At 46.8% G+C, this 12,825-nt stretch overlaps 1 protein-coding gene across 2 annotated transcripts in view; it reads left to right on the top strand.

Annotated features, from left to right (window-relative positions):
• EVC2 (EvC ciliary complex subunit 2) overlaps nt 1-12,825 on the top strand; it is a 143,792-nt gene that overhangs the window by 10,619 nt on the left and 120,348 nt on the right. For both annotated transcript variants that reach the window (XM_009206511.4, XM_017958562.3), the window contains 4 exons: nt 1,779-1,945; nt 4,646-4,714; nt 6,591-6,777; nt 10,430-10,539. In XM_009206511.4, coding sequence (XP_009204775.3) covers nt 1,796-1,945; nt 4,646-4,714; nt 6,591-6,777; nt 10,430-10,539 — 516 coding nt within the window. In that variant the 5' untranslated portion in view covers nt 1,779-1,795. The remainder of the gene's footprint in view (nt 1-1,778; nt 1,946-4,645; nt 4,715-6,590; nt 6,778-10,429; nt 10,540-12,825) is intronic.

Here is a 12,825-nt window from a genome sequence, read left to right as displayed (position 1 = left end):
AAACGGGTGGACCAGAAATGGAGCGCTTAAGGGTAAGGTGTGGCCTTAAGAATTTATGTTCTGCCTGCTTGCTGCACAAGCATTTGTGCCCTAGCCCAAGGTGCTGTGCTGGGGTCCGGAGATGGATGTCTGGTCTCACTTGCACCCATACGCTCTACTCAGACATTCCTGATGCTCTGAATCAGCTGCTGACCCGGTGGAGCACTGGCTTGTTTCCATGGTGAGGGCCATCAGTCCCCCGATGCTTGATGCGGCAGGAACCCTTATCCCATCCCAACCTGAGGAACTGAATCACCCCCAGATACAACCCAAGGAAGGAAAAAAAATACTGTAATTTGATCTAGGACCCAGCTCCACATCTTTTTTTTTTTTTTTTTTTTTTATCAAATTCTAGTTTTTTTTTCTGCATATATTTTGAAATTCTATAGAAAGTTTCAAGAGCACTTGTAGTCTTTACCATCAATGTGCTGGGTAAGAAAGACTGAAAAGTACATCTTATTTTCCATCAAATTAGTGTGTATTTGAATAGAAGACAAATGTTGAAGAAGGCACAATGCCACCATCCAGGCCATTTCAAAACTAAAATTGCTGACTTGAAGCATTGGATACATCTAAGCACTTTCACGTGCAGTGTGGCATTTGATTGGCTGCTCAGACAACAGCCCTGTCTGATTAGTATCTTAGCCACACTCCCAGGTGAGGGGAACTGAGGCCCAGAGAACTCAGCTGACCTGTGCAAGGTCCCACAGCTGATCGGCATCTGGGCTGCATCCACTCAAGAGGGACCCTGACCGCCCAGCCAGGACCCTTCAAGTGACATTCCTGTGCTTTATGAATGCCCATGAACTTTCCAAATGTATTGACACAGAGAAAAATCTAAGGGAGTAATTTCTTTATTTTATTTTATTTTATTTATTTTACTGTGTTTTTCTTTTGAGATGGAGTCTTGCTCTATCACCAGGCTGGAGTGCAGTGGCGCGATCTCAGCTCACTGCAACCTCCGCCTCCCGGGTTCAAGTGATTCCCCTACCTCACCCTCCCGAATAGCTGGGACTACAGGCACATGCCACCACACCAGGCTAATTTTTTGTATTTATTAGCAGAGATGGGGTTTCACCATGTTGACCAGGATGGTCTTGATCTCTTGACCTCATGATCTGCCCGCCTTGGCCTCCCAAAGTGCTAGGATTACAGGCGTGAGCCGCCGCGCCTGGCCTGGGAGTCATTTGCTACTGGAGGGCTCAGCAGGCATTTGTGTCTGGCCATGCACACAACCTCTTTAGGATGGTGGTTGGTAGTGTTCACTGAGGGCTTACTCTGCAGTAGGCGGGTACTTAGAAGGACCTAGTAAGGTAATACCTATACTGTTTGCCTTAGAATTCAGCAAACCGAGGTATAGAGAGGTTAGAGGTTATGCCCAAGGACTCATAGCTGGAGGGGCAGAGCCAGGACTCGAGCCCAGGGCTGTCTCATGTCATGTGTGTAAGAATCACCCCAGGCACCATTCTTGCCCAGCAGTTCTGATTCCTAGGTGGGGCTGCACAACCCAGGTAAGGAGACCAAGCTTTGAAAAATACTGTGTGTAAGCTCTGTAGCTTCCCAACGAGCATGTCTCATTTTCCTGGCAAACAGATGATACCATTCATTCATTAACTTACTTACCCAGCAAACATTTTTCAGGTGCCTTCCATGTACCCTGTAGTCTGCCTCTAGAGGTTAAGCTCTATGCCTTACTGTCTTTCGGCATTATATAAGATGTGCACATTGCTGTTTTGCAGTGGGAGCACCACTTGGAATGAAATTGGACAAGAAAATGGAAGTCTTTATCCCACTCTCAACCTCTGCAGCCTCTAGTGGGCCATGGGCTCATTCCTTATTTGCTTTTATACCTTCCTGGCCTAAGAAGAACTTATTTAAAAGAGAGTCTCCTATAACACACCGCCTGGTAAGTAGTAAGTTCAGTACTTTAACGTGAATACCAGAAGTTGGAAAGAAACCAATTTTGGACTGTGTATAAAATGGCACAGGCTTTTGTTGCTTAAAAAACGCTGTTCCTCCTCTTTATACTGATAACTAAATATAGTTATCACTGGGGAGTGAATCCATTTATTTTTCCAAGGTGCTATTTCTGCTACACGACATACAGTATTTAGATGGAGAGGAGGTTTGAGTCAAGCATTAGGCTGCCTCGTCTGGTGTTTCCAAAGCAGGGATTGGATTGTGCTTCAGCCAGACCAAGTGACTCCAGCTATTAAAGATGACGGTGCCCATAATAGCAGTGAGCATTTCACAAGCATTTACTACGGGCCGGGCACTGGGTTTAGCACTTTCTATGCATAATCTCACTTGAGCCTCGTTATGAGTTTCTTAAACAGTAGTATTTTTATTCTCCTTTTACAGATGGGAAATTGAGGATTAGAGAGATTAAGAAACCAATTCTATGTCCCACAGGTGGAAGTGGCAGAACCAAGATTCGAAGCCTCTTCTCTAACCACTACTCCATGCTCTTGCTATTGTTTTCTATTCTGTTTTATATCACGTGGGTTCAGTGACGTCAAGTGGTATTGAGAACCATTAAGCTTGGCCAATGAGCTACAATGGCCAACAGCCCTTTTTTGGGCTCCCTGCTAAGTAGTGATGTGAATTTCCTGGGGCTGCTGTAACAGATGACCACAAACAGCATGGCTGAAAACAACAGGAATGTATTTTCTCACTGTTGGGGAGGCTAGAAGTTTGGAATTACGGTGCTGGCAGGGCCATGCTCCCTCTGCAGGCTCTAGAGGAGGATCCTCCTCCCTCTTCCAGCTTCTGGTGACTCCAGGCCTTCCTTGGCTGTGGCTGCATCACTTGACTGTCTCCCTCCATCTGCTCTTGGCCTCCTCTGTGTCTGTGTCTTCTTTATGTGCTACTTATAAGGACACTTGTCATTGGATGTCAGCCCCACCTGGGTAGTCCAGGATGATCTCTTGAGATCCTCAGCTTAATTACATCTTCAGAGACCTTTTTTCCAAAGAAGGACACGTTCACGGGTTCTGGGGATCAGAACATGGACATATCCTTTGGGGGCCACCACTGACCCCACTACAAATACTCATTGTTCTTTCCAGTCCTCTCCCGTAACAGGTAACTCGTCACCTCACAGGGCAGCACCCTCCATACTCAGTCGTCCTTTCTGTGTTGATTTGCTTCACAAGCTGTATTTATCAGTTATTGTTTACAAGATGTTCTATGAAGGTCAGAAGAAGAGAAAGCCTGCTTGAGGGCTTTGGCAAATTCTCTTACGGTCCCAGCACGTTAAAAAGGCATTAGAGTGGGTGTGGTGGACGGAAGCTCAACTGAATCAGAGGCCTGGGTCAGTCTGATGCCGTTGCATATCGTCGGTCTGTTCTTCTGAAAATGGCATTTTTGTTAATTTTCTACACAATTTTCTACGCTGTGGAGAGGGAATTCATGTTGTGGAAAGATCACAAGATTTGGAGTCACACAGGCCTGGGGAGAGTCTCGAGCTTCCTGCCTGTGTGACCTTTGGCAAGAGAATTAACCTTTGTGAGCCTTGGTTTCCTCATCTATAAAATGGGGGTAATAGAACTCATGTATGTAAAGTGATGGGTGCCATGCCTGGCCCTCAGCCAATGACAGACAGTTTATTAGGCCGTGTGGTGGCTCACGTTTATAATCCCAGCACCTTGGGAGGCCAAGACAGGAGGACCACTTGAGGCCAGGAGTCCAAGACCAGCCTGGGAAACATAGCAAGACCCCATGTCTACACAAATGAAAAATAAGTAAAAAATAAATAAGACATATGATTATTAATATCACTGAGAGCTGCTGGAGTCTGGGACCCAGAATACAGCTTGTCCCACTGCAGGTGACAGGTGCACAAGGCAGTGGGAAAGACGTGGCCATCACAGCAAGGAGAACCGAGGAGAGCTTCCTTGATGAAGTAAGGGTCCAGTCCCATTTAAAGGAGGGGTGTGGATACTGCGGGGGCCAGGGCCCTGGGGTAGGGAGCATGGCAAGGGCAGAAATGAATAGATACTTGTTATTAGTCAAAGGGAAAGGAAACCTGAAGGTTCAAAGGCAGCAGGAGGCTTGTATTTGATGGATGAGCCCTGGCTTTCCTTTGGAACCTTTTCATAGGAGCCATTGCAGGGTTGGAGGAGGCCAAGTCTTGGCAGGGGGATTCCCTATGTTGATGAGGGATCAAGCTCACAGAGAGGCTACCCCTGCCCCCAGACACACTGCCCTTTGTTCCAGTGCACCGTGGTGCACAGGAGTACTGTCAGCCCACACCTGGGAAGCACACGGTACATGTAAAATGATATCTTCACTCGTCTGCCCACATCTCCCTTGCTGGTATGTCAATCTTGGTTGAGTGAGTCCCTGTGACAACAGGTGTCCCACACATGCATCCAGACCGGGAATACACTGTGGTGTAAGCTCATGTCCACGTTCTTCTTTCCGTAAGTTTTAATTTCCAATCCTTTAATGCTCTTTTAAAAATAAGACTTCAAGATTACTTAAGGATTAGTAGCAGTAATCCTTCTACCCTCCTGTAAAAATGTCATCATCTTGTACTTTTATTAAATATATGTATAGCATGAAATATTTCTCATTTTCTAATAACTTTTACGTTTTATTGTAGTATGGGGACATTTCAAGAGAAGTTCAAGAGACTTCTGAGAATGGAGTAATTTTTCAGAAATGTGCACTGGTAAGTTTCCATTGGTGGTTTATATTTGAAGAGAAAATAATTGGATTTTGCCCACATCATTTCAGTAGAGTCATGTGTTTAAGAACTGATAAATCATGGGCTTACCTACGCAAGTCTGGACACGTGAGCAGTGAACAAACAGCAAGGTCTCTTACATCTCATATGGCAACACTAGGACTGAGATTATTTTTGTTACAATTAAATAATTGTCAGTAAAAATCCACAGTGATCATTTAGAATGGGAAAAAAGTGTGATATATTTTGTTTCAGATTCTAATCATAACTAGGGTACCTGACAGTTTTCAAAGTTGTTTAATGTTTTTTAGGTCTTTAACCTTCCTAATCCCACAAGATGGTTACTAATCCTACATATTATCCTTGTGTCAGGGGTCTCCAGCACCTGCCTTAGGGTCAGTGATTTGCTAGAAGGACTTACAGAACTCAGAAGAGCCATTCTGCTCAGTTACAGTTCACTACAGAGAAAGGGTACAGATTAAAGCCAGGAAAGGAAAAAGGCGAATGTCGCACAGCCCAGGAGAGACCAGGCATGAGCATTAGCTGTCCTCTCTCAGTGGATGAGTCGTGTGGACAGAGCTTAGTTCTCCCAGCAATGATGTATGACAATGCAGATAGAATATTGCCAACCAGGGAAGCTCACTGGAGCCTTGAGGTCCAGGGTTTTTCTCAGGCTCAGTCACATAGGCATGGAGCACACATGAGACTGACCTCAGTTGTTTGTTCTCCAGCCCCTCCAGAGGTCATTTCAGTACAGCAGGGTCCAAGGCACCCACCACAAATCACTGGCATCAGCTATCTGGTGAGGTCAAAGGACCCAGGCAAGGATATTCCGCAGGCTTTAGAGATTATCTCTCAGGAGCTGGTCAAGGGCCATTCCTTTCTCTTGAATGTGGAGGGTTTGGACAGCCCAGGCTTGCTGAGTTAAGCCTTCCCTGTGCCACCCTCATTTTATCACAGGCCCTCATCTACATCGTTTGCCTTCCTGGATGCAACCAGTGTTAGTAGTAGTTTCTTGTATATCCTTCTAGTGACTTTTTCTGCCATGTGCATGCAGTTATAAGTGTGTGCACATGCATGCATACTATGTGTACCTTCTTTCTCCCCCACTTTTTAAATTAATGTAGGTGGCAGTATATTACACACACAGTTCTGAAGCTTGCTTTTTTCACTTATATTCCAGAACTCACTCATCTCAGCACACACGTTGCTTCCTTCTCTTTTTTCCAGCTCCTGCATGTATTTCAGCAGAGCTGGGGAGAAGGTGGTGCAGGAGGGCTGGGAGACAAGATTAGAGGAGAAGGGAGGGCAGGAGTGCAGAGCCCAGGTGATGAGCCTGCTGCATTGGCCACTGGATGACTTCCAGCAGTAGAGCCATTGAGACACATGTTGGGCGGAGCCTGAGTGTGGGAGATGATCCAAGAGGCAGATGAGCTACTCAGGTCCTTCCTGGAGATCACATGACCATCAGAGACCCGGGGCTGAGGCTGAATCTTTAAAATAACTAAGTACCAAAGAGCCACTGTTTGCTTTCCTCGGTAATGCTGGTTGTCACAGTCTCCCCAGCCTGACTAGCTCTGCACTTGGACTTTTTTTTCTTCTAAGATTCTCTGCAGGGATGATTTCGCTGTCTCGGTTTCTTTGAAACTGTCTCCAAGCAACAGCTTGGCAAGTGTGGGTCAAAACCCTGCTGGGGGTCTTTGAAATCATACGGAGCCTGATAAATTCCCAGAACCTCTGTGAGGCCGTGCCACCCTCCTTCTTCCTGGATGCCTAATGTGCACAGGTTGGGCTCGTGCCCCATTTGAGGAAGCTGGATTTGTCAGCAAATCTGCCCTCATGCCTTCTCCTCCTGCCCTAGGTGTCTGGGCCAAGCGAAGCACAGACAGCCCACATATGGCTACTTGTTAACAACACCAAGACACCCTCGTCAGCCAACCTCTCGGAGCTTCTCTTGCTGGACAGCATCGCTGGTCTCACCGTTCTGGAGTCCTTTGGAAACAAGACCTCGGAAGGATTCCAGGCTTTTAGCAAGAAGTTTCTGCAAGGTAACAGCAGAGCAGTCTGAAGCCAGGGATGACAAATGAGAATATGTACAGATACTTCCAGGTGAATGTGCTCTGGGTCAGGCATATTCTTAAAGACTTACATGTGTTCACTCACTTAATCCTCACAATGGATCTTACTATCAGGGTATCATAAAAAGAGACCACATTCAATATCTGTAACCAAAAAGCTGAATTTCTCATTTATCTTAACAAGATGTTAGATTTGGGGAAAGAGTTGTGGAAATTTTTAAAAAATATATAGTCAATTTTTATTATGAAAAATTTCAAACATACACAAAAATAGAGTTTACAGTGGATCCCAGTATACATGTCACTCACATCACCGAAATTAATCATCACTCAGGAAGATGAAAAGTTTGTTTTGGGTTGTGCTGGACAGAGTGGGAGTGGGTTGACATCCATCTCAGTAGCATGTTCCTGAGCTGTCCAGGTATGTCCAGGTGTGTCCAGGTGTGTTCGAACATGTTCACTGGAGTAACTCCACTGCTGCTTGGTTGATTTGTAGACTCTGCCACCCTCACTGGTTGGCTTTCAGAGGTGCGATTCCTGAGGTGGGCTGTTATTGGTCAATTAAGCAGGTTTAAAACCAATTCTGGGATTCAGTTGGTACCATAGCTTCAGAACTCAGTTTCCCTAGGCGGGCAAAGACATCCTTTATTCTTCATAGGACCTCATTTACAGATGAATAGACTGGGACTAAAGTGGCTGAGAAGCTTGCCCGAGGTCATAGGGCTGGCTGCTGTCAAGGCTGACAGTCAAGCTCAGGCTCCCTGTGCACCCTGGTAACCATTAAACCGTCGTGCTTTTCACATGTCTGGAACTCTTCCCAACTCCATGCCTCCGTACTCACAGCACACATTGCTAGGATTACGTGCTGCTCCTTCCCTCTGAGCCTAGATAAGGCCTCAGAATCCTGCGTAACACACTATTATTGATAGAAGCTACTACTGGAGCTTGCCCACACGTAGTGACCTTTTTGCTGGCTCTGATTTAAATGATGTCATAAAAGTTGTTACGAGACGTCCCAGCTAAGTAACCTTCAGTGCTTTCCTGCCTTCAATGATATAAAAATGAATCCGCTATTCTTCAATTCGTGTTCAAAGCATGGAGCATGGGGCCACGAGCAGAGCACAGATGCAGCCTCAGATGGACCTGGGTGACTCCCAGCCTTGTGACTGAGAAGCTGTGTGGGTTCTGGAAAGCTATTGAAGTGCTCTGGTCATGCGAATGTCAGTCCATTGTGGAGTCGTAGAGATTGAATCAAGGAGACAATGTCACCCAGGCACTCTGTCTGGTAAAGGGAAGGTGTCCAACACCCTCCCCAGCCTGTGGTCCTGCACATCTTTCTTCTAATTTCCCCGCCGACCTTTCACGGTCCGTGCTCCTGCCAGACCCAGCTTCCTACTCTTCTCCTATCTCCTAGCATCTACTCTTGCTCTTGTGTGGGTCAGGAAAGCACCTCTCCCCAATTCTGAATATACAAATCATCTCTATTCTTTGGGACCTGGCCCTGGTGTCACCTTCTCTAGAAAGCCCCACCCAATCCACTGCCCCAAAGTCACCCGTCTGCCTCCAAACTTCCACAGAGATTACCTGCCCCTTCCTGCTTCCTGCTTGGAGCCTCGTGCCATTCTAGGCACTTTCCACACGTGAATTCATGGACTTCTGCTCTGGCACGTGCACACTGCGTGTCTCTGAACCTTGGCTCTCCATCTGTCCTCTGGGCATGCTAATAACACCTGCCCAGGAAGGCGCTGTGAAGGTAAGGGAGCTAAAGCAGGGTGGCGCAGCCTGGCTATGGAAAGTGCTCCTGGGCTCCTGGTGTTACGAGGTATTTTGTTCGTGTTTTTTTTCTTCTTTTCTTTTCTTTTTTTTTTTTGAGATGGAGTTTCATGCTTGTCGCCCAGCCTGGAGTGCAGTGGCACAATCTCGGCTCACTGCAACCTCCGCCTGCTATGTTTAAGCGATTCTCCTGCCTCAGCCTCCCGAGTAGCTGGGACTACAGGCGTGTGCCACCACGCCCAGCTAATTTTTGTATTTTTCATAGAGACAGGGTTTCACTATGTTGCCCAGGCTGGTCACGAACTCCTGACCTCAGGTGATCCACCTGCCTTGGCCTCCCAAAGTGCTAGGATTACAGGCATGAGCCACTACGCCTGGCCACTGTTGGTGTTATTTTTATTCTTATTGCTCCATTCTTGTTATTTATGCCCATGCTTGGCTCTGCCTACTGGGCTGTACATTCCCTGAGGGCAGTGTCCAAATCATATTTTTCTGTGAACTCACCGCTATGCCAAGGAGTGTAACATTGACTTTCACCTTGGGACAAGGTGACTTTTTTTTTTTTCCCCCAAAGCATAAGTAGATAACTAAAATCAAATGACCAGTCAGGTCCCAGTTCATTGACATTCTGACCTCATCATCATTATTATTTGATGCTTTTCTTTTATGAGAGCCAGTGTTGTTTGGGGAAAAGATGATGGGACCCAGAGGGTCAGGTGGCTCCCTGTCCATCACCTGGGTGATCCTAAGCCAGTCACTGTCTCTTAGTCTCAGTTTCTTCTTCTGTATGTTGCAGAAAATCACGTGTTCTCCATCCATCTCGGGGCAGTGCGTGGAGATCAGCTGGGTTAATGCAGGTGCAGCGCATGGAGGGTGGTCAGATCACTGTATGGGGAAGGTCTGACTATGACTACCTTCCCTGTCATTGTCATTGTCACTGCCACTGCCATTATCTTTATCACTTTACGTTCATTATCTTAGCTCTAGGATATATGAAAACAAAATGAGATGGGCATGGTCCACACCTAAGGTCCCAGCTACGCAGGAGGCCGAGGCAGGAGGATTGCTTGAGCCTGGGAGTTCGAGACTAGTCTGGGGAACATAGAGAGAGCCTGTCTCAGAAATAAATAAATAAAAATTTTAAAATAAAAATGAAAATGTTGAGGATTTTTAAAACAAAAATGCCAGTGATTCCTTAGGCTAAGTGAGCATTCCTCCTCTTTTCTTTCTTATATATATACACACATATGTGTGTGTGTGTGTATATATGTGTATATATGTGTGTGCATATATATATATTTGAGGTCTGCATACATTGAGAAATGAGGCATATTGTGGCATTTTAGGGTTATAAGTAACCTCTGTTAGGGAGAAAGTCAAGATTGGAGGACAAGCTTAGGTGAGAACAGTGACTGGCAGAGTTAGACGGGCTCTGTCACCCACCTGGCCACATTGGGCAAAGGCCTCCAGTCCTGGTACAGCCTCGCCCGAGCAGGATGGGCTGAGTGCGGCCCACCCAAACTTACCTATGGGATGAGGCGCGCTGCACAGTGAGAAAGGGCTAGGAGAGCCAGTCCTATTGCAGGTAGTGCACCCCCGCTCGTGAATGGAAATGTCAGGAGTGGGAGTCCAGGAGTCCGCCCAGCTCATTGTCCGCAGTTTACCACTCAGAGAATTCGCACCTAGCTGTGTGCAATACAAAAGGCTTCCTTGCTGCAGGCATCACTGCCATGGTGGCCTCCCTTGGAACCAGGGAAGCCAGGGGCCAGGATGTGTCTGGGGTGTGGTGGGGCACGGCCGGGGGCATGGCTAAGCCCTCACTGAATCACACGTGCTTTTCTCTGCACAGTGGGAGATGCCTTTGCTGTCAGCTATGCAGCCACGCTCCAGGCTGGAGACCTCGGGAACGGGGAGAGCCTCAAGCTTCCTGCCCAACTCACCTTTCAGAGCTCGTCACAGGTATTACCTTTGTTACTTTAATCTCTGTCTTGCCACTGCCAGGAGAGATTGTTTTAGAAACAGGGACGCTTCAGACAGAAGACCTGTTAGTTCCTTCCTTCAGTGATGCCACCTAGCAGATAAGGGCACAAGCCCTGGAGTCTCACACACCTTGCCATGAACCGGGCTCCGTTAGTAATGCTCGTGTGACTTTGCCTAAGTTACTTAACCCCTCTGGGCCTCACACAAGGTTTTCATAAGGATAGGTAATCAATACATGTGAATTCTTTTCCCTGTGTCCTGCACACTGTAAGCACCTACCCAGTAGTTACCATTACTGTTCATTTTCCAGGGCTACCGTAACAAAGTACCACAGATTAGACTTAAAAACAACAGAAATGTATTGTCCGGGAGGCTGGAAGCCGGAGATCAGGGTGTCTGCAGGGCTGATTCCTTCTGAGACCTGTTCTTGGCTTGTGGAGGCTGCCTTCTCCCTGTGTCTTCCTAAGACTTTCCGTGGCTGCACGTCTGTCCTAACCTCTTCTGTAAGGACACCAGTTATGCAAGACCATGACCCAGCCTAGCAACCTCACTTTACCTGATTACTTCTATAAAGACCCTGTCTCCAAATGCAGTCACATCCTGGGGCACTGGGACTTCAGACTTTAACATACAAATTTTGGGAAACAGTCTGGCCCATAGCACCATTACTGTGAGTCTCCCCATCTCTCACTGCCCCTGTGGTGGGTTCACTTATGCAATGAACTGGCTGGCTGCCTGTCCTGGCAGGTGCTGCACGCCCCAGGTAAAGGCTGCAGGAGATATGGTCCCTGACTTCAAGGAGATCATGACGCTCTGCTTCCTTTTGCCATTTTATTGTGGCTTCAGCCCCTGGAGAAAGTCTTCCCTATTCACGGCCATGGAAGATGCGGCTCATAGCATGGCTGTGACTGCCCCAGGTCCCATAACAGGATCAGATTGTACCCTGCAGCCGCCTCCTGAGGCCTCCTTCTACCCTGAGGCTGCAATGCCACTGTGGCGTTTCTGCTGCAATGAGGGGAAAACAAAACAAAACAAAAAACCTTAGACAAATTTAGATAGAAGGAAAGAGGCTAAATACAAGATACAAGAAAATGACATGAAACTATTGGGAAGGACAATTGTCTCAGGAAATAATTCAGTATAAAGTTAAAAAAATAGAGAAGAAAGATTTTTGAAACTAAGGATAAAATCCCAAAAGATTTCCCAAAAGAAATCCCAACAATTTCAGAAGACAGGAAACCAAGTCAATTAGAAAGAAAAGGTAAGATAATGATAAGGAAAAGATAAGGTAAGAATCAGAAAGCAAATCAGAAACTCGGAATAAAATGAAATGGAAGCTTCAGGAGCTGAAACCCCGGGCAGCTGTGTGTGTTCCTGGGCCGGGCTGGCTTGGGCAGGGGGAGGTTTATGGTTCGACAGAGCCTGGCTCCCTGCACACTCCAGGAGGACCTTCCTTGTGGCTTCCCCTGCCCCAAGCTGAAATAGTCCTGCCTGTTACTTTGTTTGGTTCCTGTCTGTGATATTGATTCTACCCCCTAGGAACCCCCTCCCTCCCTCACTAGAATGTCAGCTCCATGAAACCAGGGCCTCGTGTGCCCTGTTCACAGCTGCGTCTCCAGTGCCAAAAAGAGAACCCTGCACATAGTAGGTGCTCGGTAACAATGTGTTGAATCCCACTTCATCCATGTTTTCTGGCTTCGTGCCAGGAACTAAAACATGTTTCTGAAGCCTTGAAGTTTATGTCGTAACTGCATGCATTTACTGGGGTGAGGATTTACGCTTTGTAAAGAGTTGAAGATGATCTTTGATAGCACACTTTAGGCTCCTATCTGCGTATCTGTGGGAACACAGCAGAATGTACTGGAATGTGGGCTCTGAACTTAGCCTCAGGCTCCAGTTCAAGAGACCCTGAGACTCCTAGACACCATACATATTCCAAAGCAGAGGTGACTCAAGAACAGAAAGGGCAAAGTGAATGAATGCCTCAGTGGTGTCTTTTCTTTACAGTCATATTCTAAAACTGTTCCATTTCCCTCCCATGAAAAGAAGACTTATTTTGATTTTCTTTGAAGCCTCCATGAGGTCACCCTGCTGGCCCACAGTGGATTTGGGAAGTCCCACTGCTTCCTAGTGCTGCTGCCATAACATCTGTAGGGCATGGATCGGGGATTTGTTACCTTGGGAGGGGCATAGCTCAGGTTACAGAAACATGCCTTAGTCATGTCTATAATGAGAATTACATGGGTTGCTGAGCTCACTGGGCTG

Source organism: Papio anubis, chromosome 3, assembly GCF_008728515.1.
Source record: "Papio anubis isolate 15944 chromosome 3, Panubis1.0, whole genome shotgun sequence".
Taxonomy (NCBI): domain Eukaryota; kingdom Metazoa; phylum Chordata; class Mammalia; order Primates; family Cercopithecidae; genus Papio; species Papio anubis.
This window is presented reverse-complemented; position numbering and strand designations above follow the sequence as displayed.